Source organism: Selaginella moellendorffii, unplaced genomic scaffold, assembly GCF_000143415.4.
Source record: "Selaginella moellendorffii unplaced genomic scaffold, v1.0 SELMOscaffold_26, whole genome shotgun sequence".
Taxonomy (NCBI): domain Eukaryota; kingdom Viridiplantae; phylum Streptophyta; class Lycopodiopsida; order Selaginellales; family Selaginellaceae; genus Selaginella; species Selaginella moellendorffii.
In genome coordinates, this window is record NW_003314287.1 from 1162349 (window position 1) to 1188012 (window position 25664).

General features: G+C 48.3%; 9 protein-coding genes across 9 annotated transcripts; 2 read left to right on the forward strand and 7 right to left on the reverse strand.

The window, feature by feature from the left end:
• Positions 1 to 677: 677 nt before the first annotated feature.
• Positions 678 to 2912, reverse strand: LOC9629034 (pentatricopeptide repeat-containing protein At5g46580, chloroplastic). Its single transcript, XM_002975128.2, has one exon. It carries the CDS (start codon positions 2835 to 2837, stop codon positions 762 to 764), a length of 2076 nt encoding a protein of 691 aa, XP_002975174.2. The 5' UTR covers positions 2838 to 2912; the 3' UTR covers positions 678 to 761.
• Positions 2913 to 4998: 2086 nt separating this feature from the next.
• Positions 4999 to 6354, reverse strand: LOC112348071 (transcription factor MYB8-like). Its single transcript, XM_024680104.1, has 3 exons — positions 6052 to 6354; positions 5843 to 5972; positions 4999 to 5769 (listed from the first exon to the last, which is right to left on the reverse strand). The coding sequence occupies exons 1-3, from the start codon at positions 6191 to 6193 to the stop codon at positions 5061 to 5063; spliced, it is 981 nt and encodes a 326-aa protein (XP_024535872.1). The 5' UTR covers positions 6194 to 6354; the 3' UTR covers positions 4999 to 5060.
• A 968-nt stretch (positions 6355 to 7322) lies between these two features.
• On the reverse strand, positions 7323 to 9636 carry LOC9629036 (probable receptor-like protein kinase At1g11050). The gene is made up of 2 exons (XM_024680094.1): positions 9601 to 9636; positions 7323 to 9543 (listed from the first exon to the last, which is right to left on the reverse strand). Exons 1-2 carry the CDS (start codon positions 9626 to 9628, stop codon positions 7694 to 7696), a joined length of 1878 nt encoding a protein of 625 aa, XP_024535862.1. The 5' UTR covers positions 9629 to 9636; the 3' UTR covers positions 7323 to 7693.
• Positions 9637 to 9655: 19 nt separating this feature from the next.
• On the reverse strand, positions 9656 to 12410 carry LOC9629037 (zinc transporter 5). The gene is made up of 2 exons (XM_024680091.1): positions 9897 to 12410; positions 9656 to 9834 (listed from the first exon to the last, which is right to left on the reverse strand). Exon 1 carries the CDS (start codon positions 12379 to 12381, stop codon positions 9904 to 9906), a length of 2478 nt encoding a protein of 825 aa, XP_024535859.1. The 5' UTR covers positions 12382 to 12410; the 3' UTR covers positions 9656 to 9834; positions 9897 to 9903.
• Positions 12411 to 12512: 102 nt separating this feature from the next.
• LOC9629038 (golgin subfamily A member 3) lies at positions 12513 to 15443 on the forward strand. The gene is made up of 17 exons (XM_024680097.1): positions 12513 to 12707; positions 12947 to 13165; positions 13212 to 13307; positions 13365 to 13417; positions 13470 to 13566; positions 13619 to 13692; positions 13752 to 13830; positions 13880 to 13993; positions 14046 to 14122; positions 14171 to 14237; positions 14291 to 14356; positions 14409 to 14516; positions 14565 to 14695; positions 14751 to 14817; positions 14866 to 14967; positions 15019 to 15089; positions 15149 to 15443. The coding sequence occupies exons 1-17, from the start codon at positions 12558 to 12560 to the stop codon at positions 15372 to 15374; spliced, it is 1797 nt and encodes a 598-aa protein (XP_024535865.1). The 5' UTR covers positions 12513 to 12557; the 3' UTR covers positions 15375 to 15443.
• On the reverse strand, positions 15436 to 17887 carry LOC112348069 (pentatricopeptide repeat-containing protein At4g02750-like). The gene has a single exon (XM_024680092.1). The coding sequence runs from the start codon at positions 17549 to 17551 to the stop codon at positions 15455 to 15457; it is 2097 nt and encodes a 698-aa protein (XP_024535860.1). The 5' UTR covers positions 17552 to 17887; the 3' UTR covers positions 15436 to 15454.
• A 978-nt stretch (positions 17888 to 18865) lies between these two features.
• On the reverse strand, positions 18866 to 20344 carry LOC9637863 (probable prolyl 4-hydroxylase 6). Its single transcript, XM_002975132.2, has 8 exons — positions 20209 to 20344; positions 20054 to 20149; positions 19906 to 19963; positions 19730 to 19834; positions 19618 to 19675; positions 19387 to 19562; positions 19270 to 19327; positions 18866 to 19207 (listed from the first exon to the last, which is right to left on the reverse strand). Exons 1-8 carry the CDS (start codon positions 20298 to 20300, stop codon positions 18918 to 18920), a joined length of 933 nt encoding a protein of 310 aa, XP_002975178.2. The 5' UTR covers positions 20301 to 20344; the 3' UTR covers positions 18866 to 18917.
• LOC9629039 (26S proteasome non-ATPase regulatory subunit 7 homolog A) lies at positions 20322 to 22126 on the forward strand. The gene is made up of 10 exons (XM_024679921.1): positions 20322 to 20571; positions 20654 to 20746; positions 20797 to 20878; positions 20948 to 21120; positions 21178 to 21236; positions 21295 to 21417; positions 21467 to 21524; positions 21588 to 21673; positions 21727 to 21816; positions 21890 to 22126. The coding sequence occupies exons 1-9, from the start codon at positions 20382 to 20384 to the stop codon at positions 21802 to 21804; spliced, it is 942 nt and encodes a 313-aa protein (XP_024535689.1). The 5' UTR covers positions 20322 to 20381; the 3' UTR covers positions 21805 to 21816; positions 21890 to 22126.
• On the reverse strand, positions 21663 to 22783 carry LOC112348029. Its single transcript, XM_024679922.1, has 4 exons — positions 22553 to 22783; positions 22428 to 22501; positions 22122 to 22367; positions 21663 to 22057 (listed from the first exon to the last, which is right to left on the reverse strand). Exons 1-4 carry the CDS (start codon positions 22719 to 22721, stop codon positions 21890 to 21892), a joined length of 657 nt encoding a protein of 218 aa, XP_024535690.1. The 5' UTR covers positions 22722 to 22783; the 3' UTR covers positions 21663 to 21889.
• Between the last annotated feature and the right edge of the window lie 2881 nt (positions 22784 to 25664).

A 25664-nucleotide genomic window follows, 5' to 3' on the forward strand; every position in this document is an offset into this window, starting at 1 on the left:
GAAATAGTCAACATTAGTAAAAAAGAGTCAAATACGATTGCATACGTGGGTAAGAGGAACGTCTCGTCGCGTGGCTTCCACGAGCACCATGCAAGGGATGCGTGGAGCCACGGCCACCTCAGCTGCCACCTCGACCTGGCACGTCCACGTAAGATTACGTGCCCCTGTATTTCTACCGCGACTGAATCTCAGTGCTTATTCTATCCCTCTCTCGCTTTCTTTCTCACTCTCTTCTCTCCTGAGAAGAAGTCCTCTCTACAATGGCACTGCGAGATTCTTTGTTTGCAAAGTTTGTCTTCGTGCATGGGGATGACGACGATGACAATCCCCCGGATCTCGCGCCCGCCGCCTCAGAAGTTCATGCATTGTCTCCTTGTCTCCTGGGGGAAGACCAAATGGTTCCAAGGATCATCTATGAGGCTCACTGCGGAAATCGCGATCGCCAAGTAAGTTCTATTCCCTTTTCCTCTTTTGATGTTTCCAATTTGATTCACTGTGTTCACTGTGTTCCTTGATCAATGCAGCGAGATCAAACTCCTCCAACAGTTCGCATTGGGATCTGAGAACGCTGGTCCTTTCACCGCTCTAATTCAAATCCCTCTTGCCTGTATCTCATCCTTCTCCTTCTTTGCGGATCGGAGAAGCCAGAAAAAGCTAGTTGTCAAGGATCTATGACGAACTATAAACTCTCGCCTTTTGTTGTAACCTCCGAGAATAATACCAATCCACGATCGCTTCTCTTCGAGTTTGAGTCGATCGTTTCAGTTTTTTAGCTCGGGCTTTCGACTTTGGAGCCATGCCTTGGCTGCTTCTCCGCTAGCAATGAAGTATCCCCCTGGACGACGGTTTTCCTCGAACGGAGAATCCATGCCTTTCAACACTCCCCCCACGAACTCGCTCAGGCTGACGCTGTTGGTCGCTTCTTTCGCTCTTCCAGTCCCGGTTTCCACCATGAGATCCTCCGGGAACTCGTCGCCATTCTCCGCCGCAGTGGCTAAGCTCTCGATCCAAGCCTCCAGCGCGCACTCGGCGGCAGCGAACGAGAGAGTTCTCAAGTTGAGTTGCCACAACGACGGTAAGGTGGTGTGGAGCCCGTGATACAAACCAGCCGAGACTCCGCTGGAAAGTATCGCTCGAGCAGCGTTTCTGGATCCCAGAACGCAGCAAAAGTCTATCACCGCGTTGCACATCGGCCTCCTCGACGGAGCCGTGATCTCCCGCAGCAAAAACTCGGTGGTCTCGGAAGCGATGTCATCAAAGTCATCGTCTTCTTTGGCTAGAACTAGCAGCCGGGACAAAAGCTCGTGGAGCCGGGGCTTGATCTTCTTCACGCACTCGAGGACGCCGAGCCGGGTTTCGTCACTTATCTGCGACGAAGAGGCGCACGAGACGAGCATCCCGCTCATCCTCTCGTTCACAGAGCAGCCATTCGCGATCATCTCGTCAAAGATCCCGGGTATGCGATCGAAGTCCCCGGCCTGCTTGGAGGCCTTGATGAGCATCGTGTAGAAGGCCGCCTTTGGAAACACGGCCAAGTTCTTGAGCTTGTCAAACATGGCCCGGACCTCTGCCACCATGCCTTTGGTCGCGTAGACATTCATCAAAATCCCATAAGTCATATGATCCGGCCACTGCTTCTCCCTCTCCATCTCCGCGATCAAGCTCTCAGCCCTCTGGATGTTGCCGCTCTCCACACACGACTTGAGCAGCGTGTTGTAGACGAGGACGTCGAGCTTCCATTTCTTCTGCTTGATGGTGTCGTAGACGTCCAGGGCCTTGTCGAGCGCGCCAACTTTGGTGTACATGTCGATGAGGATGCTGAGAGTTATCTCCGACGGCTCCAGGCCATAGCTCGCCATCTCGTCAAACATCCCTTTGGCGAGCGTGACTTTCCCAGCTCGTCCTAGCGTTCCAATCAGAGTGTTGAAGAGAACCACGTTTGGCTTGATCTCGGCTTGTTCCATGTCTCGGAAGAGCCTCAAGATCGCCTGGTAATCCCCGACTCTCGAGTAGACGTTCGCGATCACTCCAAACGAGACCAAGTCGGGCTTCCAGTTGTTCTTTCGCATTGTCTGGTAGAGATCCATGGCCTCGGCCGTTCTTCCGGCCTTCCCGTAGAGGTCGATCATGGCACTGTACGTAACTCCGTCGAAAGAAACTCCGGTTTCACGAAGCCGGTGGAACCAGGCTATGGCGTCCTCGGCTTGATCGCAGCGCTTGGAACAGCTGACAAAGATGCTGAAAGTGTAGTTGTCCGGCATGATCCTCTCCTCGAGCATCTCCTTGAGAAGTTCTTCCGACAAGCTCCACTGTTCTCCGTCGCGTAGCAGCTTGAGCATCATGTTGTATGCGAAGACAGTGATCTCGCAAACGTCACGCCGGGACCTCGCCCACCGGAAGAAGTCGAGCGCCTCCTTCCAGTCTCTCATCCCACCCAAGACCGCCACCACGGTCCTGGAAGGAAGATGGCCCCCGCTCCACGACTCTAGAGCCGTGGCCAGATCTTTCCCACGCGAGATACCATTTCGTATTGCCTGGAGAACAGCGTCTGCTCGGCCTATGTCCGGAGTCCACTTTGTGGAGCCGGGATTTTTCCTGGTGTCCCCTCGAAAGTCACTGCTCCTCGACTGTTGATGATACCAAGTCTTGGCAGATGGAGCCTCGGATTTCTTGGGGAAGTTTTCTCCTTCCACGACTGGTGCTGCATTGCTGCTGCTGCTGCTGCCGCCCTCGTCTACACTCCCCTGCGAGCTACTAGCGAGAATTCTAGGGCTCTTGGAAGCAATGGGCGAGAATGCAGCGGCGGCGGCGATAGGCGTGTAGAGCACCCAAGCCATTTGGATGGCGCGATCGCTTCGAGCTCTGCGTGGAATCAAAACTCACCGCGCGCGCCTCCATGCATTCCCGGGAGCCCTAAAACTTAAAATCGTTTTTACATTCAGTTTACCGGGTGGCATTGTTCCATTATTATATAGCTTTCCACAACAAAGATGGATGACTCATTTGGATGACTTTCCTGAGATGACTTTTGATTTTTCTTTCGAGGGGATAGATCTAGCATGAAACCAAACTTGTTACTCCAAATTTTGAAAAGCAGACTTCCACGCTTGAGGGCCCATTTCAACTCTCGGAAATGAGCCTCTCGGAGACTTCAAGCCGGTTGGTGGGCAGAGTTTTTAATTCTAACGAGAGAAAAAAAACGCCAACCATACAATATGTGACTATGGCATTTAAAAAGCGGGTTTTTAGCAGGAGGAAAAAGTTACAGGATGCTCTACAGGTTTTTAAAAATGCACACCACAGGTACGAAATGCCAAAGTTGGTGACCAAGATTCACGGTATTATTAAGACAAGCATTGTGAATATGGTGGAAGGCACTTTCAGGCTCCCCAGCACATATGACAAGGTTCTTTGGCTGTGAGCTTGGGGCACAATCTAGTTTCAATGACAAAACCAGCACTTCTATTGTAGATAAAATGATAAGTCTTAAGTGTGTGCTGCATATGGATCTCCTCGTCAGTAGCAAGGTGATGAAGAAGTTTTATACTCAGAGCGACAACGTTGGGAAAGACAAGAGGGTTGCCAAAGTGTTTTTAAGGAGCCAAAGCAGCAAAAACAAAAACTAACAGAGATGATGATCATATTGAATGACAGATTGATGAATCTCTAGAAGAGCGTCTGAGAGAGCAACTTACTGCAGCTGCACATCTATGATTCTTCCTTGATTCGTAATGCTGACCTTCTAGATGTTATGTAACAAAGCAAAGAGATTTGTGCTGTGAGTCATTAGATTGTTAAAATTTCTAATGCTTTGTTTGAAGTGTTTTATCTTTCTCAATGCATTTGCAAGCCTAGTGACAGTTGTATGTTGCTGAACGACTTTGCAATTGTACTTGATTCTGGAGGAAAAATCTTACGTCACAAAGCTCAAGTTTCTCATGCTCCATCTCCTTGCTTTCCAGGATATAATCAGCAAACCTCACCACATTATTCCATTCCACCAAGCTCCACCGTTTATTCCTGGGCCACCTTCAAGCCATATTTCCCCAATTTCTCACATTCCTTTTGCTAGTTCACCACTATTTCATTTTCCGCCTTCTTGTCCTCCTGGCACCTGCTGGGCCTTTCCTGGTTCTCATTTCAGGCCAAAAGAACATTGTAAATCTGCTTACCGCGGAGAGTATTGTCGATGGGTTTATCCATTTCTTGTCTTCGTCTACAGCCGTTTGATCAGGTTGAGAATCTGAACACGACTATATCAATAATTTTATACTCGTCTCTCGAAACATGGACCTATGGACCATTCAAGTCCAAGAGGAAAAGTCGCTGCTTCCCTCCGTGTAGTCACTGTGCCGTAACTCTTTCAAAGCTAATCAAACTATTGCTCCGTCTCCAGAAGAAATAAAACTGTTGACCTGGTCCGATGAAGCTTCAACTTCAGTGCAACAGTGGATCAGCTGTGCCAAAACCAAACAGCATCCTGCTTGCAAGAAACAAGGTACAGAGCTATTTACCCTTTCCTTCTTTTCGCTTTGTCGTGGAGCATGCAAGATCAACGCAGGACAACAAAAATCTAGATTGGAGGGTTGGCGATTTTCGTACATTTGTGCTTGCTTTTTCAAGGAAGACAAGACAAAGCGATTTTGTTATGTATCGTGTTTTCAAAAGCAGCAGCAGTGCCCCGATTGAACAGCAACTTGCATAATCTCGGCCCCAGAAAAATCCTCGAACAATACAGATTCTGCGTTCACTTAGCCCAGGAGCTACCATTCCCAAGTGATCTGGAGAGGCAACAATCTTGACCGCCATCGAAGTTTGTGGTCTCATGCCTCCAGCTGGTCGCTTATGACCCTATAAACATGTATATGTAAAAAGCATCTCTTGACATATTTAAAACGAAAGGGATGTAGTCTTGGCGGACTACAGGACTTTTAGCACTTCTTCCAGGTCAACACGATCTCTACGTAGTGGAGAAGAAGACATGAAAAAGACCGGGATCACATAATCAATCTCATCGAACTCTAAGTTTGATCATGCTCTCGAGAGTTTTTCTCCTAAGATCACTGTAAGTAGCCCAGGACATCGAGCAAACCCTCTGATTCCAGCAAGGGCACCTCTAGAAAGTCTAGGTTAAGCAGGGCTTGATCTTGCATCAGCGCGCTCATCCCGTCGTCATCGCTGCTGTCCAAGGCGTCGAGATTGTCACTGTTGTAGCTGATGTTGTTACTGTTCAAGTCCTCGTCCGCTGCGAAGCCATAGCTCTCATGGCCCAAGTCTTCTTGGCGCCGATTATAGCGTTCTAGATTTTGAGCAAGATCGCTATAACTCATTGACATGAACTTTGGATCATCTTGTTGTTGTTGTTGTTGATGATGGTGATGCTGGTCAACTTGAACGGATCCGGGCTCTTGCAGATCCGCATTCACGACCTCGATGCTCCAGGAAGTGTGGGCACCAATGCCGGGCATGATCGAGAGACTGCTAGTAGACGATCCCTCGGAGTTGAGGCTGCAATCAGTTTCGGGCGACGGGAAGGCGGAGAAGGACGAGGTGAAAGATGTGTTGCGGCTGAAGAAGCTGGTGTGGGAATTGTGTGTGTTCTTGTGTGTTACAGGCGATTTGATTGTCGACGAATTGTAGTGGAGTAGTGGCTTGTGGTTCTTGGGGTCGATCCCCATGCCCAAGAGCCTCTTGCTCAGGTGGAAGTTCCAGTAGTTTTTAATCTCGTTGTCGCTCCGGCCGGGAACTCGACCAGCAATGATGGACCATCTGCAAACGAATTCGATCATTGGTCAGACAAGAACTTGATGATTGACTCATCATGATCAAGCTTTGTTTATACCTGTTGCCAAGAAGAGAGTGCAGCCTGATGATGAGATCTGTCTCGTCCTCGGAGAATTTGCCTCGCTTGATATCCGGCCGCAAATAATTGAGCCATCTCAACCGGCAGCTCTTGCCGCATCTCAGCAATCCTATCGAAAGACAAAAGTTCAGTACTTTGGAATTGGATAGACACAGAAATCTCAGAAGTTCTTTTTGCGTTTGATTTACCAGCTGCTTTGGGGACTTTCCTCCAGTTGCCTTTGTCGCCCTGGCGCTTGATATACTCCGTGAGGAGCGCGTCCTCCTCGGGCGTCCATGGCCCCCTGTTGAAATACGCATTGCTGCAGCAAGTGCAAGGCCCTCTTCCCATATCGATCTCCTCGCTCGATCTTTTGGATCCAATTCGCAGATCTAGTGCGACTTTCTTTCCTTCACCTGATGATCTTGGCTAGATGCTTCTCTCCAGACATAGTAATGTCTTTTCGAGCTTATAGCACAAAGGATTCATACAAGACACATGAAGAGATCTTTAAGGACACTACGGGGGAGAGAAACAGGGTTCGCCTTTGAATGCACTTATACCCGGAGCTTGCATCCTCGTGGGAAACTGCCGACTCCCCAGCATCCTGGAAGTGACACTCATGGAAATTGCCCGGCTCTTGCCTATATGACCCGGCTTCTATACAAATTCTCGGGTGTCGGTAAAGAAAACACGATCGGATTTTTTTAATCCACGTGTCGCAGGGTGGCATGGCATCAAATTGGAGCATCAATCATGCAGCAATACATGGCTCACTGTTCACGAGAGGAAGAAGAAGGTCTTTCGCTGGGGAACTTGTCAGAGAAGCATAAAAAGGGAAGGCTCGATTTATTTTGCACGTCAAAGTCGCGATTGCCGGTGGTCATGAGACGTTTAGAGGTTTTAACAGAGGTTTGCCCGGTCAGTGTTGGCATGCTCTTTGTCCATATGACCAGATTTTTCTCGCAATTTTCCCATCACGTGGACACGAGGAAAACTTGACGGAAATTGATAATTTAGGTCATTGACAAATCGACAAAAGAGAAGCGAATTCAAAAAGGATCGAGTGGAATATTCTGTTCTTGGCGGGCGTTTTTGTTTTCTATCAGACGCACTTGGACGTTTGCTAAATGCAATTTTTTCTTCCCTTAGCCACGGCTCGTCAAAGATTCCAAGATTCCAGGAATTGACCGAGCGCCAAAACGTCTGCACGAGTTTATGAACACTCGTGATGATGACGTGTCAAAATACACCTTCCGAACGACGTAACACCACCCGATTCTTCTTTCTCGGCTCGAATTGGACGTGAGGTTGATCAATCAGGTTTTTCTTTTCAGCAGAAAGAAAAAATCACTAACACCTCACATGTGAGATAAGCTGATCGTCAGCACCCCCATGCTCCATAAACTTTAGGGTACTCTTCCCTTCGGATAGCAATGTGCACATCATTGCAGAGACAGACATTCTTAGCCTCCACAAAGGCGGCATTGAGATATTCATGGATTAGCTGCCGATTAAGAATTCTGGCTGTCGCCTGTTAGGCGGTAGAGAGCGCGCAGTGCTAGCCTTGAATCTCTCCTCTCTAATAGAGACCTCTATCCTCCTTTTGTGCCCGATCATGGGCCTTGGAAATACAATTGGATGTGTCCTGGAGCCTGGAGGGAGCTGCAAATCCGTGGTAGTGACAGAGAGAGTGTTGCCACGATCCACCCGAGAAGTTAAACGCACTTTCAATCCAGTGGCAACTCCAACTCCCCAGTTTTCGGAAGGTATATTCTGACACGTCATCGTCCTACGTGGTCCCACGTGGCACATGAACTTTGGAACCTCCATGATACGATCTTCCCGCCGTCACCATCCCGCCGTGGCGTACCTGGGCCGATCTGGGAGCGAGCTAGGCAGCTCCATATCTCCCTGGAGCATCGCGAGCGCGTGGCCAATCCCGATCCTCACGCCCACCAGCGGGTGAGCGCACAGCAGCGCCACCACCACGAACCTCTCCATGACGCTCCACGGCCCCGCGTTTCTCACCCTCTCGTCCACCACCTCGATGCTCTGGCCGCGCCGGACCAGCTCCCACGCCCAGTCCGCTACGTGAACCTGTTCGTCCCTGGCGCTGGCAACTTCTCCCTCCAGTTTTTCTCGCGAGCTTCTCGCCTCGGGAGCGTGAAACATCGGCCTTCGCCCGCTGAGCAGCAGCAGCATCACCATCCCGAACCCGTAAACGTCCGACTTTGGCGTCAGGTGGCCGTAGAGGGCGTACTCCGGTGCCACGAAGAATGGCGTCCCGGCCACCGAGGTGGCGCTTTTCTGTGGTGGTGTGTCTGCTGGGGCCGGGACTACGGCCGCTGGTACCGCTTTCACCAGGCCAAAGTCGGCCAGCCGCGCGTTGAGGCCCGAGTCGAGTAGGATGTTGCTCGGTTTTATGTCCCGGTGGATGACCCCTGGCTGCAGCTCGTTGTGGAGGTAATTGATCGCGATGGCAATGTCCACGGCGACCTTCCTTCGCAGCGGCCAAGACAAGAACCTGCTGCCAAAGAGCGCGTTGTCGAGGTTGCCGTTTGGCATGTAGTCGTAGACGACCATGATCCTGCTCTGCTGGTTCAGGAGCAGCCCCTGCTTCGCGTCGGAGATCGCACAGCCCCGCAGCTGCACCAGCGTTTTGTGCTTAAAGCTGTTGACGAGTTTCATCTGCTCCAGGAATTTCTTCTCGTCGTCGTCGTAAAAGTCGTGCAGGCAGCTCTGTTTCATGACCTTGACGGCAACCTCGCCTCGTCTCCGGAGAACACCCCTGTATACTCGGCCAGAGGCTCCCTCCCCGACCAACTTACTGTGCGAGAAATTGTTGGTAGCCGCTTTCAGATCCTTCGCCTTGAAAACCACCAGCCCGGTATTTGGCAAAAGGTTTGCGAGCTTCAAACCGTTGCTGGCGGTGTAGGTTGGTCCGAGCTCTGATAAAAGAACGTCCTCCATTGCCCTGTTCTTGGTGTACAACTTCCAAATGATGCCACCTATAACGACCAGGAAAACCACGCTTGCTCCAGTAAGCACCACCGGCAAGACTATTCTCAAACTGCGGCTTGAAGAGCCGCCTGTGGCAAGCGTGCCGGCGATGTTTATCCCCAGCAAGCACTCCACTGTCGAAGGTTCCGATGGACCTCGATCGTTTATCACCCCTGCTGCGTAAAGGACTGTGAAGTACAGGCACTCCAGTCGACCCGGAGAAATGCTGTTCAGCGTCCTCACCACCTCTTCCGCATCGGCTACGCAGCTCTGGCAAGCAGCACCACTGGATAAATCCCCAGCGCACGAAATGTCCATGGGAGTCTGTCCCACTACTCTGTCCCAGTCGGCCGTCGTAGTTATCCCAGCACAGAGATCCGGACTTTGAATGAAGCGCGATGGACTTTCATATGGGACTGGGAAGCAGGTGCTCACGAAGTTCTGCTGCACATTGTTTATCGTAAGGTTGGATTGGAAGTCGGCTAAGCAGGCAGTTGCGGTGGCGTTGTCCCTGAACTCAAATCCACCTGTAGTCTTGAGATTCTCGGCTAGAGCGATACCCAATGAGTTGAGCAGAGCGGAGCAGCAGACGGTCACGTTGGTCTGGAGGTTGGTCTGATCGCACGAACGCAGAGTCGACGGGAATTTGCTGAGATAGTCGAATCCCACGGGGCAAGAGGCCTGAGCTGCAGCAGCAGCTATAAACATCGTCGCTGTCACCATAACTAAGGCCGCTACTGGTTGAAAGAACTTACATGCTCGACGATTCCTTCTCGACGCCATCACCAGGCAAACACAGCAGCAAGAATATGCTTGTATATGCTCGCTGCCTAGTTGAATAGAGAGGTGAGAAAGACGTATCCAAGGGAACAAAATAGCTCACCAAGTTTGAATAAAAAAACTCGGCTTGCGTAAATTACAAACAAAACTCCACGAGCTTTTGGTGATTCGCCATCCAAACACGAAAGCGACGCTCCACAGTGCGCGTCCTGCCAAGAAAGCAGAAAGTAGATTGAGTTCACGTTTCAAAAACGATCGTTTTGGAACTCACCAAATTGTCAGATAGATTCGACTTGGACCGTCAAATCTGTGATCCCAGCTTTGTTGAGCAGCCGTGCAACTTTGTCTCGAACTCCATTTTTGTCAGCCGTGTAAGCGTGCAAGTGCAAGCTTCCTACGATTTCGCTATTTGTGCAGCTCCACACGTGCATCCGCTCGAATCCAGCAACACCTTCGACGTGCCGGATCCGCTCCAGCGCCTCGTGCAGCCGTTTCTCAACCGATCTGGGTGTTCTTTGCAGCAAGATCTCCGCGGAGTTAGTCAGCAACGGGACCGCGGAGACGATGATCATGGCCGAGATGAAAATGGAGCACGCTGGATCCGTGAGCATCCATCCCTTGTACTGTATCAAGACGGTAGAGATCACCACCCCGACGCTGCCCAGTGTGTCCGCTAGGACGTGCAAGAAAATCCCCCGCATGTTGTGATCAATGTGGTGGTGGTGATGGTGGTGATGATGGTCATGCTCGTTCTCGTGCTGCTCGTCCTCCTCTTTGCGATGGTCATGCTGGTGATGACCGTCGAGGTGATTGTGGACGTGGTTCGCTTCGTGGCGATGGTGGTGGTGGTGGTGGCTGCAAGTTTCTTCATGTCTGCTTTGATCTGGAGTCTCACTGCCCGGAGAGTGTTGCTTATCCCCGTCTTCGTGGTTGTGGTCATCGTGCGAATGATGGCTAGAATGGTGCTCGTGACCCGTGTCAGTCGAGTGTTGGTGTTCCTGATGATGTTCCTGAGAAGAATCCATATGATGATAATGATGCTCCTCCTCCACCTCGAGTTTGATGCTCAACTCTCTGCTCAGCTTTTTCTGACTGTGTCCATGATCACAGTGATGCTGCCCGTGAGAATGGGGATGATGTGCGTGGTGGTGCTCGTCGTGAAAGAAAACGAGCCCCACGAGGTTCACGAGCAATCCTCCAACAGAAACCAGCAACAGCTTCTCCGTAGAAATCTCTGGAGGGTCCAGAATTCGTTCGATGGACTCGAGCACTATAAGGGAGCCGACCAGCACCAGCAACACGGCGTTCGCGTAACCCGACAGAACTTCGAAACGGCCATACCCGTAGCCGAAGACTGCGTTTGGCTGAAGCTTGGAAATGTACGAGGCATACAGCCCGATGCCCAGTGCTGCGCAGTCGAAGAGCATATGACAGGCGTCGGAGACGAGTCCCAAACTGTTGCTCATAAAACCCGAGACGAATTCCACCACCATAAAAGTCGCGTTCATGGCCAGGAAAAACGCGATCTTCCTCGACTTTCGATCAGCTGCAATGTACCGAAGCGGGCCCTTGACGAAAGACTCCGAGGCCTCCTTTTCTGCGATGGAATCCCACGTAAAAGAGGGGCTGGTCCCAGAGGATTCCCGCACAGCAAAGAAGAAGATGGCCGAGCATGCGAGGAATCCCAGCGGAGAAATATCCAGCCCGAACACAAGCTCCAGTAGACACGCGCAGGAAAAGGTGATGAACAAGTGCCTGGAAGTCCCTGCCGGCATTTGCAGCCTGTCCTCGAAGTAAAAGTCTCCCATGATCGATCGAGCAAGTCCGAGAACCAGCATGCTACCCGCCGGCCACAAAGCGGAAGCGTGTGCCACGAAGAAACTCTCGAGCTGGAGGAGTGCCAGAGGAAGAATGAGCAGCGTAGCGCAGATGCTAGACAGGCCATGAACACGTTTCTTGGTGATCATCCGGAGGGACGTCCGAGTTGACACGAGTTGGACGACGTAGCTCAGCAAGCCGGATAAGATTGGTTTCCAAACTGGCCTGTTTCCACAGCTTGATCGGGACGTCTCTGCCGCTGCCACCTTTCCACTACTTGGCGGCATCAAAATCCTCAGCCTGTCCTTGATCGCCAAAGGCGAGCACGATTCCACTGTCCAGCCTTGTGATAGTAGAACAAGCCCGAGAACTGTGAGCAAAACACCACGTAGCGTTTTTCTCTTTGCGTTCTTCCCGAGAACCAATCTGCCTAGCACGGACCCCGCATAGTGACCAAGAATCGCTATCAGCGGCCCACACGATCGCACCGCTTCCAGCTTGAGGAAGACCGAGAGTGCGAGGAGCAATCCATTGGCAGCGAGAAGAATCCACTGCGACGTAGCTATGGACGAGCGTCGCAGCGTCCGCGCTTGCTTCTCTTGGAGGAGCGCGAAGCTGATGGAGGAGGCGAGCAAGACGAGGAATGCGAAGATCACGGTGGTGGAGGGCGACGAGGACGAAGAATGCGCTGAGAGCCACGAGTGAGCGACGTAGAGAGGCAGAGTGTGGAAGACGAGTAGCAAGAACCAGGCGGGGGCTTCCGGCGGCCTAGGGCGGGGGCGAGGCGTGGGAGAAGGCGATGGAAACGACGATGGAGGGAATGGCGATGGGGAGGGCGAGAACACCGAATGGCTGAAGGACACAGATCGAGTAGCGCGCGGAGGTACCTTGAGAGGCGCCACTGGAGGACGATCCTGTTGGCGCTGAGGCTCCTCCATGGCGAAATCCCTGGATCAAGACCGAAATATCAATGATCTTTGCCGCTGCGTAACCCTGATCGCGATCGAGATCGCGCGCTCACGAGGCCGCATTAGAGGGATCCGGTGCCATACTCCCTCCCCTGTCGCAAGACTAGGGTTAGGGTTTATGCTGGGTCAACAAGGCGAGCGAGGGAATGTCGTGGCTTAGATCTGCGCTAAGCAAGGCCGCGGACAAGGCCGCGGAGGTAGGGAGCAAGAACAATCTCAGTCGCACCGTGAAGAGCTATGCTGGCGCTGTCTATCATCAAGCAGCTGGGAGCGCAAAGATCGTCCAGGATAAATTGGTATGCCTCGATTCCTCGCGCTCTGCTAGGCAGCATTTTTTTTCATTCTCTAGAGATAGCGCTAGAGATTCTTTGCGTCATAGACTTGCAGCGATGGATCCTTGCGAAGAATTTGGAGCTAGTCGTCGAGCTTGAAGTTTTCTTGCATAGGAAGAAAGAAGCTGTAACGAATAGAGATATGCACTAAAAATCAGTGAGTTCTTTTTTGAGCTTGTGACTCACATTTTTCCTTTTTCCAGTCTGTGAGAAATCTAAACAGCTTTAAGGATGCTGTCAAGCGCCTCAACGAAGTCTCTCTCCATGCAAGAGGTGCCGAGAGGCTTCAGGCACTTGGGAGATGGCTTGCTGCACTCAAAGAAATCGATAGAGAGACTAAAAGGACGGGAAACTCGAATCCAGCGTCTCCGAGAAACTCAGAGAGCGAAGAAATGGCAACGTCGCCAAGGAGGCCTTACATGGTGCGCACTCTTTTGTTTTTGCTTGTTCTTATTGTATTCAATCTAGGCACTGTTTTACGACATGGAGAGTGGAGGCGAGCCAATGAATTTTCGTGAGGTCTTTTTGCAAAGTCGTGCTCTTGAGCACATTATTACTTCACTGGTATGGCTCTATTCAAGTTGCTACCTTTTCATGTATGTTGTTGACATGTCTTTTCAGATTCTTGAAGCTCCCCAGGACGAAGAAATTGGAGTTTTAGTCGAGATTTTCGGGTAAACAGCTTTTATTTTGTAGTTTTCTTTATACTTAATTATTCGGGTGCAGCCTGTGTCTAGCGGGAGGACAGGAGCTGCACAACGCGTTCATAAGCAGCATTCAAGATTTGGCGAAAGCGTTCTCAACACTTTCAGAAGAAGTTGAAGTTCGGTGCTTGTGTATACTCCTTTTGGTTCTTAATGCTAAATTTTTTACAGATAAGGAGATCAGATTTGCTCGAACTCGCACAAACAGCTGTCACTGGTTTGAAACTGAGCACGGAGGCAGAAAAGTTGATTGTTTGACTTCTTGCTTTTTATTCTGTTCTAAAGTATGAGCTCTTTGCTGTAGGCTGGACGTGGAAATGTTCTTTTTAGAGCAGAAGATGTCCGACAAACAAGGTGTGCCTTTGTCCAAAGACAGTAACGAGGTTTGCCGAGAGTTCTTATACTTACGGCTTCTTAGACTAAATTTTATAGGATGCCAACATAACCGCAGAAGTACTTGAATATGGAGCTCGTGTGAGACACTACTTACGGAGGAAAGAAGAACTCTTGCGAGCAGGAGATACTGCAAAAAGCAGAACAGAGAAAGTCTGAAGCTTTTACATATCTGCAATGAAACATTATCGTGCCACTTGTGCAGGTTCAGAAGCTTAAGGAAGTTACGGAGGGTCTGACGAGCTCAATAAGTGGAATAGAGCAAAAAATTTCGGAGAACAGGTAACTGGTATCAGTTATCTCTGCAATGCTTATGTGTGCCATGCACAGGCAACAAAAGGAGAAGGCTATCAAATACAGAGACTCTAAAGCTTCTGAAGTTGTAGAAACTGAAAAGGTCAGTAAGGCATGGCATAGTAGCATGGTTTGATTTTTCAATCTCTCTTATAGGCACTGTCTTCAGAAATTCAAGCCCTCCATAAGAGAAAAGAGCAATTGGAGGCTGAGTTGAAGGAGGTGAGTCTTCTACTTCAAAAAAGAACTGCCTAATATATGTTTGACATACAAGGTGAATAGCGCTTTGTCTTCTGCAACCGCCCGACATATCAACACGCAGGAAGAAAAAGCTCAGTTTGACGAAGCAAGCAGTAATATTGTGGCGCATCTGTCCATACAGGTCCAGAGCAATTGTATCTGTTTCATTGTATGACTTTCATTTTTCTAGGAAGAAGAGTTAACGAAGTCTATAGCTGCGCGGAGGGCTGAAGCAGGTGTAGCCAGCACTTGGCTAGGATTTTTGGAAGACACCTGGCTTCTCCAGTCAGCTTGTCTTGAAGAAAAGACCAAAGCTATCCAGTGAGTGGGACTAATGCAAGTATAAGCTTAAAAGTTTACTTACATTGTTGTGCAGGCACGATTCGCAAGAAGCAAAGCTACAGTTTCTATCGATTGCGTCAATGAATCTTTCTTACCATCAGGTTTAGTTTACAGATCTGTGTATTTTCTAAGCTCACTTTCGAATGCAGGAGGAAATAAAGCTTTTGCTAAAGCGTCTAAAACTTATCAGCAGTGAAGACAACGAGACAGACTCAACCATCAGGCAGAGCTTCTTGGAAACTGAAAATCAGGTAGCTTAATAAGTTGACATTTCTACCTGCATTTGTAATTTACTTGCACAGGTGATTCGTGTTCTGAAACTCATGGAGAGTTTGTCGGACGACGTCAAAACTTTTGAAATAAAAGAAGACGGGTAATGTGCATTGCCGGAGTTTCTTTACATTCCTTCTAACTAGCACTATCCACTGGCAGGGACGAAGTAGAGAAAAAACTCCTGAAGTGTATCGGAGCCATCGATTCCTTCAAGACAGAACTCAGAGGACTGAAGCGACCAGAGCTAGAAACCGGAAAAGTTAAAAGTCCAGTTTCTACAAGCCCAGAGGTGCGTGACGAAGAATCGAAAGCGGAGCCGGACGGTCAAGAGGCCGAGGCAACAGACGGCTGGGAGCTGGACACTCTAGAAGAAGCGTCCACCTGAGAGTACGTCCTTGTAAATAATTGTTCTTCACGATTCACGCGTGTAAATAGCTTCACAGTTTCCCGAGCACGGGAGAATCCTCAGACGTTTAAAGTGTTGGAGAGAAGAACGTAAGAACCGGAGCTATCCTCCTCCTGGGAGTGCCGGAGGACTTGGCCGGCAATCCGATCGCCATGCTTCGAGTTTCTATGAAGATTACACGCACCGAGGAGAGATGTCCAGGGAACGCTGTTTGCTGCAAACGGCATGGTGGTGATGAGCTCCTCGGCTTCTTCCAGCCTTCCGGAGCGAGCCAGCAGATCGACCAGGCAGTGGTAGTGCTCGGCAGTGGCCGTAAGTCCGTGATCCGAGATCATCGACATGAAATACTCCCAGGCACAGCTTAGCAGTCCTGCATGGCCGCACGCCGAGAGAATGCTCGTGAAAGTCACGTCCACAGGCAAGACTCCTTCCAGTGACATGAGCTGAAACACTTGTAGAGCTTCCTCTTTGAAGCCGTTTTGCGCGTAGGCCGCCACCATTCCACTCCAAGTCACCACTGTCTTGCAAGGGATCTCGTCGAAGACCAGCCTCGCGGTGCGCAAGCTGCCACACTTTCCATACATGTTGACGATGGCGCTCAGCACGAAAGTGTCGGATCTTACGTGACGGCTGCTCCGGACGATGGAGTGGATCATCCGGGCCTCCGTGATCGTCGCAAGAACAGTGCAAGCATCGATCGCGCTGACGAAAGTTCCTTTGTCCGGACGAAGGCCCTCGAGATCCATGGCAGCGAACAACGAGATTGCCCGTTTGCATTGCTTGCCGTGGACTAGAGCGTGGATCATCGTCCCCCAAGAGACGGAGTTCTTCTTTGGCATCGTCTCAAACAGGTGTCTTGCCGCGTCCCCTTGGCCACAGTGGGAATATCCCGCCAGCATCGCGTTCCACGACGCAGTGTCTCTTTTGGGGATGCTCTCGAACAAGGCCACCGCATCTTCCAGCTGCCCGTTCTCGGCATATGCTGTTAACATAGCGTTCCAGGAGACCACATTGCGCTCTGGCATCTTTTCAAATATTTCCTTGCACTTTGCAATATTCCTTGCCTCCGAATATGCCACTAAAAGCGTCGTCCAGGAGAACACATCCGGTTGTACCATGGAATCAAAAACAGACTGGGCTTTATCAAGATGCCCATTGTCGGCATATGCTTTGATCATAGCGTTCCACGTTACTGCGCTCCGACGTGGCATTTGGTCAAACACATTTTTCGCATCAGTTAACCTTCCGGACTGCCCGTATGCAACGATTATAGCTGTCCAGGAGACGATGTTCTTGAAAGGATTCTCAGCAAAGAGTGTCTCGGCTTTCTCAAATTCCCCATTCTGGCAATAAGCGCAAATTATCGTCGACCAAGATACCCCATCCCTTTGCGGCATTCGATCGAAGAACTCCTTTGCCAGATCGAGCTCATCGTTCTGAATGCACGCTTGCATCATGCTGTTCCACGACACAACATCTCTCCGCGGCATCTCCTCGAAGGCAGAGATCGCATCGTAGAGGCGGGAGCTCTGGGCAAATGCCGCGATCATCGTGTTCCAAGATACGACATTCTTGCTTGGCATTCGATCAAACAGCGCCTCCGCATCCGCGATATGCCCGTTTTGGGCATACCCGGCGATCATCGCGTTCCAAGCCACAGTGTCGGGATTGCGCAGGGAATCAAACATCTCTCTCGCTTTTTGTAATTGCCCTCTTTGGGTATATCCAGAAATCACAATTGTCCACGAGATACAGTCGGGATTGGGCATCTTTTCTAGAACTCTGATTGCCTCGGCGAGCTCTCCATTGTTGGTGTGAGCTTGTATCATGGAGTTCCAGGCGACTGTGTTGCGGTCGGGCATTCTCTCGAATAACTCTCTCGCCTCGTGGATTCTCCCATTGCGGGTAAATGCCGCAAACATGATGTTCCAGGAGAACTGGTTTGGGCGATCGATTCCTCGAAACACACTGCATGCTTCATCGATGCTGCCGCACTTTCCATACATTTCAATCAGCAAATTGCTCAGAAACCTGTTGTATCTTTGCTCGCTTTCGAGGATCTCCTTGTGGACTCGCCTGCCTTTGCGCAAATCTCTCTCATGGCAGCAAGTTTTGATGAGAGAAGCATAGAGTTTTGGATCCGTGGAGACATTCATATGGTTTAAGGCATATTGATTTTACTTGAACAAAAATCTATTGCCCGGCCTTCGTTCTAAGGAAACAAACAGACAAACGTACTTAGTGTTTTTTGACCGCCCCTTGTTATTCACGAGCACGTCCTCTTCGCACGCATCGATCGAGGCCCAGAGAGTTGCAGGCTACGACATCCCAAAGAATCCAATGCTGTTTGTCAATGTCTTGCTTCGCTCAATCACGCCCGCTCTGATTTGCCAGCTACATAGAGACGCTATAGCCATGCAACAAAGAAAGGGGAATGTTGTTCTACGTCAATTGCGCTGCAAGAACCGAGCCGAAAATGTCGCAGATGGACGATTTGAGTGCTCAATGTTATATTTCTAGTACGTAATTGAAAAAAAAAAATCTTATATAGTTTACCAAGCACAAGTGATCAAAGCGCAAAAAGAGCAACATACTTTACTGAAAGGTAAACACGGGTAAAACAATGGACCGCATAGCCGGTGTATAGCTAGAAATGTACCACACAAGTAGGAAATTGAATAGATGAAGTAATATAACCTCTTACCAGTAGTAGAATTTGTGGTGGCCCTGCTGCATTCAGCTACTAGCCACAACAGGGTAGCAATTAGTAAAATATATATGCTCCTCATATTTCTAGATTATATTTTGGGTGGATTGTTGCAATGTTTTATAGAATAAGAAGCTGAGTTGTAAAGAGTTTATTTCCTTTAAATTTATTTTGAATTTTATTTTAAGTTGGTGACACCTTACAGACAGTCATGAATTGTGCTATTAGTGGCAAACAAATGTTGATCATCATTGAAAAACAAAAGACTCACGACATTATTAAATTGTTTTTTTTTTAGGTTTTTGTCTGGTTGTTTATCCTAACAATTTTAAGTTAAGAATTTTGACTGGAATTAATCATTTTTCATAATTTTTTTTCAAGTTTGTAAAATATAAACATATTAAATCATAGGATTAATCTAAATATATATCAACTAATTTATTTTGCTTAAGCAAACCTGTGACTGAGATGGTAGTGAATATATTTAGAAGATACTTAAATATTCTAGGATATTCTACCATCTAACAGTTGTTATTCATTTAGATTAATCTTGTATTTATAATTTATGAACATGTTTATAATTTATAAAAAAAATTAAACCCATTCTAGTATATTATTTTTTATTCTATCATTTAATGGTTGATATGCAATAAGATTAATCTTGTGTTTATATATTACAAACATACTTATATTTATAAATTTTATTTGATCAATACTATTAAGCAAACCAAGCTGTAACATGTAGCAATTTATTTATATGAAAGACTTCACAGTATGTTAATTTATGTTAATAAATTATTGTGATAAAGTTTTGTTTAACAAACTTTACAGCTTTTCCTACACGCTCCTGGCCATTCCTGTGTGCCAACCATGTAACTTGGATTCTTGTCACACTCTCCATATGCAGCCCATTCTCCACACTTCTCATTCTCGTCGGCACACCCCTCTTTCTTGGGCTTCCCGAATGGAAGAACGTGAATCCACTTGGTGGCCGACCATTTCTCGCCTTCTATCACCGGACACCCGCCGTGCAAGCTCGATTCATCCGGAGTGGCATCCGGATGTAAACTATAGAACAGAAGAGCATCGCCTTTGCGTGGTTTCACTGCAAAAAGGAATGGCATCATTCAAGGCAAAGATCCAAAGAGCAAAAGGTAATGGTCTAACCTGCGATGCCTTTCTTTGCACAGTCGGACCAGGAGTCATCCTTAACAGTGGTGTCCTCCTAAAAAACCGAAGGAACAGACTAAAACGCTAGGACAATAAAATCTGAATTGGACAAACCTCTGACGAGGGGAAAACTGTCTCGCCTCCCTTGACAGCGTCCGAGAGGTACATGAGGACGGTGGCTATACGATGGCCACCGAGAGCTTGGTTGTATTTATCGTGAAAGTAGTCGTAGTGGGGCTCATATTTCTCGCCAAACTCGTAGCGTAGGACTTGGATGGCCTCACCGTTCTCTAGAAAAACAAATCCAAGGATAAAACCTCATAAACTTGGAAAAGAAACTAGAACCTTTTGGTAAGAAAGTCCATGCGGCAATTCTTTCCTCGATCCTGTTAATCACTTCATCCTGGAGAGACAAAAGAATTTTTTTTCTTTCTAAAACGACCGAGCAAGCGAGTACCTGTCCTTTCGAAAGAAACATTCCAGAGCTCGTTCGAATGTTGCTAAGGACACTCTTGCCAGACTCGTTGTCAGCCACCATAGATTTTTGGAGCTTATCCTTCGCCTATAAAACCGAAGTAGCAGATCATTCTCTTTTTAGAATAAATTTTTTTTTATGGAGCTAGAGCAACGTACCATCTTCACGACGTGATCACACTCCGCAGCACTCATAAATCCCTTGTACAAGAACGCTCTAGCCAAAGAACAAAAAGAAAAAAAGAAAAGAAAGACCAATTCCTCCAACCAGGTCAACTTAAATCCTGGAAGAGATTGAAGAACATACCGAGGTTTCCAAGAGAGTTGGATGACTTTGGTCGGATCCACTATGGATTGATCGCTCTTGTCGGTCACAGATCTAATATTTCCATCCACGGAGTGCCTGGAAAAGAAGAAAAAGGGGAAAAATGGAGCTGGAGAAGTAGAATGTAGCATACTGACGTTTCCCCCATCCATCCTGGAAGATCGTCCACAGCTCCGAGCGCCTGAGACGCGAGCAGCAACAAAAGCGCCAAACGGAAGGCCCCCTCCATAGCGAAGAAATAACGAAGAACCCTAAATCCTTGACCTAAGCTAGGCTAGGTTCGTGGGAGAGAAGGCGGCGATCGGGGACGATGGATGTGGTGACCAGCACGCAAATGCTCGCCGGCCAGGGGATTGACAAGGTCGTCGTGCATCCGCTCGTTCTCCTCAGCATTGTGGACAACTACAATCGCGTCGCCAAGGATACGCGCAAGCGAGTTCTTGGCGTGCTGCTGGGCGCTACCTTCCGGGGCCGTGTGGATATCACTAACAGCTACGCAGGTATGGCCGATTTGTAGGAGATTTCGAGGAGAGAATTTCTGGTTTCCTGGGGAGTCGTGAGAATTGTTCTTCCTTCTTGCAGTACCGTTTGAAGAGGATGACAGGGACCCAAGCATTTGGTTTTTGGATCACAACTATCACGAAGCGATGTTTGATATGTTCAAGCGGATCAATGGTAAGTTCTTCGTGTTTTTTCTTTGCTTGGCATTACGTTTGTGCTTGCAGCGAAGGAGCACGTTGTTGGATGGTACAGCACTGGTCCCAAACTACGTGAGAACGATCTTGACATTCACGAGCTCTTTAGGAAGTGAGAAATTTGTTTCTCTATTTTTCTTCTGGATTCTATCTTGCTCATTTGTGTGATTGCTTCTACCAGCTACGCTCCTAACCCGGTCCTGGTGATCATCGACGTACAACCCAGGGAGCTCGCAATCCCTACAAAGGCTTACTACTCCATCGAAGACGTCAAGGAGAACGCCACGCAAAAGAGTCAAAAGGCTTTCGTTCATGTGCCATCGGAAATAGGAGCTTACGAAGCTGAAGAGATTGGTAAGAGTTTCCAGATTACTTATCTCTTGTGTTAACGTTGTGTTTCGTTCTCTTTAGGTGTCGAGCATTTGCTACGAGATGTGAAGGATGCTACCGTATCGACACTCGCTACCGAGGTCAGAATTGACAGAAAATGATCACACAAGTTTTTCCTGATTGAATGAAGACCTCCAGATTGGAGCAAAACTACAATCCCTGAAAGGACTTGAGGCGCGACTGAAGGAGATACGTGCATACTTGGACAACGTTGTTGAAGGCCGATTACCATTGAATCACGGGATTCTTTACCATCTTCAGGTAAAAACCTCTACGGCGACTTAGTCACTGACAAGCTGTTTTTAATCAGGACGTTTTCAATCTGCTCCCCAATCTAAACGTCCAGGAACTCTTCAGATCTTTTGTTGGTAAGATTTCACGCGTTTGGCCAAAGTTTTCTCTCTTAGCTAAGCTCTGTCCAAATTTTCCAGTCAAGACGAACGACATGATGCTCGTCATCTATCTCTCTTCTCTTATCCGAAGCGTCATCGCTCTACACAATCTCATCAACAACAAGGTATCGTTATTGAAAGGAGAAAAGCTTTACAATATATTTCTCTTGCTGTGCAGATGCTTAACAAGGAACACGAGAGACTCGCGGATGCTTCATCAGCTGGGTTAGTCATAACAGCTTCAGCGGGCAGCTAACTTTTCACCCAAGTATGTACCTTTTTCTATGGGAAATTTTTCTCTCTTGGTTTTCTCGTCGAAGTATTTACATCAGGGGCCACAGCTAGAAATCTTCTTGCGACGGTGGTGCCTCGTCGTCGGTGTGCAAAAACCGGTAAAACTTTCCAGTGGGAGGAATAGACTTGGTGTTGGATTTGTACAAGCGGCCATCCCACTCGTAGAAGAGATTGAGGTTATCAACGAGCTTGTGGAAAACGTTGCATCCTTTACACTGCACGAAGAGAAGCTTGCGTGTTTGCGGAGAGGAAAGATGGAAGAAATGGAAGAGTTTCTACCTGGACGAAGACTGTTCCATCTGTGTAAGCGTGAGGATTGATAGCTCTCATAGTTCGCGCTCCACAAACGTTGCAAGTAAACGCCACTCTCATTCTTCGTCGCGGGGATTTGCTGAGAAGAGGCCACTGGTTCTCCTCCGAGAGGCTTGAGTTTTCTTTGGAGGTAAATGCCGGGCCTTCCAAGCCCGAGTCGGTCGTCCAGCCTTTGCCGCTAGCGGCTTGGAGAACCAATCCCATTGCCATCTCCTGTGAAAGAAGAAGAATTAAATCTGCCCAAGGGATGATGAAAGAACTCCAAAATTTTACCTGAGAGAGGGGTTGGAAAGGATTGCTCAATGGGACTAAACTCCGCGTTGGGTCTTGCTCGCCACCGGTGCTCCCTGCCAAGGATTTCCAGCATAAACCCTGATTTTTCTTGCATCGCCGCTTACCGGAATGGATGGAATCAAATGCGATGTGCATCGCCGTGCGGGATGGATGAAACCTAACAGCGGCCCAATCCACGCTCCTGCTGCTGCTCCCAGCGGCGGTCGTGTGAGACTTGCCTGCGCCGCGATGGATCATCGCCACCGGTGGAGGAGAGATGGAGCACACCGCCATTGCCACTTTGACAAAGGGTTAACGCGGCTCGAATCGAATACTTAAATTTACTCTTATATTTAATAAGCAAATATTCAGAACACGTGTCAATCTCCTATAGATCCACGTAGGACGACAGAGTAAAAAACTTGCACCAGAGGATATTTTTTAAATAGTCCTTAAATGGCCATAGATCATGAGTTCGATTCCGAGCTCTCATCGTGATTGTCACAAACCTTTGCTAAAACTTCGCTAGTTCCCACATTCTAATCTCTTGTGAGTAAAATCCTTCTCAAAAAATGAATCACGCTCCATCTCATGGCCATCAAATAATTCACTAATAGAGTTTAGCCGTGTATATAGTTTTTGTGTGTAAATTTTACACCTAACTTTTTCACGCTTTTACAAATTACACGCCATAATATTTATAGACGCGTAGCGTGTATTTTCGTACACCGGTCTCTCTCGTACGGCACATAGCATTTTCTTTCTCAGGGGAGCGCTTCAATGCCGGGGAGTCGCTCTCTTTCCATCGAGACGGCCACAGCGGCTTGTATTGCTAACGTATTGAGAACTTACGCCAGAGTAGTGGCGCGCGCGATTGATCAAGAGTAGCCGGGTTTGCGATCTCTCTTGCGCTGGGAAGCTGCTTCCTTTCCAGAGCGGGCTGAACGGTAAGATCTTTTCTTTCGTTCCTACTGGTGTTACCACTTGTAGGATCTCGGCGAGCTCCAGAAGCATCCAAGAGTTGGACAATCGTTGTGGGTATCTTGCGAGGTAAGATCATTTCTCTTCTTTCTCGCCTTTCATAAACTTGTGATGCAATCGGCTTGCGCATTAAGCTAGTAGTGAGACACGCTGAGCCCGGTTCACTATCAACCGAAGTTGTCTCCTCTCCATCTCTCCATCCAGAGGAGTTGAGCGGACTTAAGTCTTTGCTTCATTCCTCTGTGTTAATTTTTTGATTGGTTTCCAGAGCTTATCAATTTCAATTATTCAAGAGCAGAACAATTCTGGTTCATAGAGCAGAGCACTACGTAAGAGAACATTTGGCTTCCGAGATCTCTTCTTTTTGTTTTTAAATTCTAGCCAGGCACGAACGGTATCTTCGTGTCAAGACGATCACAGTGCTTTAGCCCGGTTCACTATCACCTCCAATCCAGAGGGAGGTGAGCGGGCTGCAAGGTAATCTTTACTTACATCTTTGTTTTGCTTTTGATCTTTGTATTAGTTTTTATACCAACCAGTGAAAAGCTGGCTCTGGGAATTAATACTTATGAACCCAAGACTTATTCCAGCATTGGTTCAGGCGATATATTGATCTCTACGATCTTCCTGTTGAAGTTAAGTTGGAAGCAAGAGCTGTCAATCATGTGCAATAATTTTCAGTTGTTTTTATGCATAAAATTCGAAAACATGAACTCAGGCTGGAGGAGTAAACCGACGATGTGACGTATGATCAAAATGGTCAACTTTTACTTGTCTTGGAAGTTTTAGTTAGTGAGAGTATTATTTCCTTTTTATCAGCACATGGTAATTTTGTAAGTATTTCAATTTCCTTTTTACTACTGAATCATGTAATTTGTTTTAGATAACCATCAATCCTTTTAGTAAAAGTATGGAATAGAGGGTTTAGGCACTTTCAAATGCTGTTTCATTTGGGGGAGCTCATGCTAAGAACTTACACAATATACAAAATATTAGTGAATAAAAGTTATTTATCATTGTTGTGAAATTTACTTTTACATTTATTAAGTTATACTTGTCAACAGGAATGGGAATCACATATCAAGCACTCCCTTGCGTCAAAGGCATTCCCTTATATACTATTGAAATACCAACACACTTGTTCTTAGCTCCAGCGAACACACCAAACTTTGAGATGGGGTTATACATAGCACAACACTCTCTACAATAGGTGAAAAAGTGACTTTAAAATATGGAATACTTTAGGACTCCAACAACGAGAACCAACTCACTGACAGAGGAAACAAAAATTTTGAAGTGTAAATATCGAATAACCAGAAGAAAAAAAGAACCATCTAGTAAGTGCTCTCATCCCCATCACCAATCACAGGAAGGGCAACCTTTGCAAAGTCCTGTTTCGGTTTGTCTGCCTATACTTCTAAGGGTGGTAAAGTCGTTGCTGAGCATAATCGACTGGATGTAGTAGAGATCAATGCGCACACCATCGGCAGGGAAGCAACTGGGAGCAGGCTCGTCATCCATGATCATGTCCTTGGCCAGCTTCAGCTGGAAAGCTGGAATCCCCACCCTGTCACACGCACCATCGCCAAGTCCCACGCCCCGCAGTGATCCCCCTCGCTCTGCAACCAGGCGGCGAGCGATATCAACGCTGCTGCTCTCCAGGTCCGCAGTCCCAAAGCTCACTGCGTCCCTCAATACAATCCTCACACCACCGCCGGCGCCGCCACTGCTGCTGCTAGCACCACCAGTGCTCTTCACTCTCTCGAACAAGAGTGCCAGGAGCTGTCCCCTCCCCACGTACTCTTTGAAGCCCAGGTAGAATCGGATCCCTCGACCGAAGCTGCCATCGGCCGAGGCGGCGAGGAACTGGTCCGCGTCGGCCACAAGCTCGAGCAGGGTGCGCGACTTGGCAACGCTCAGCACTCCCTGCGGCCAGTCATGCCCGACCAGCGTCCTTCCCATCTTCACGTCCGGTGGGAGCTCTAGGAGAGCGACCACCTTGAAAAAGCGAGGAGCAAAACGAGCAGAGGTGCCGCTCGTGTTCATCCTCACTGTGCCTCCAACATCCAGCTGGAATGGCCCGCATGCTAGGGTATGATCTAGGTGAAGGAAACCATCTCTCTCGACGCCCATGGCCTCGACGCACATCATCTTGGATTTGTCAAGCACCAGGTACTCCTGCTTGAGGCCCGCTTCATAGCCACTGTCTTCAAAGCTCTTGGCAGACACGTTCCTGACAAGAACAAGGTTCCTCTC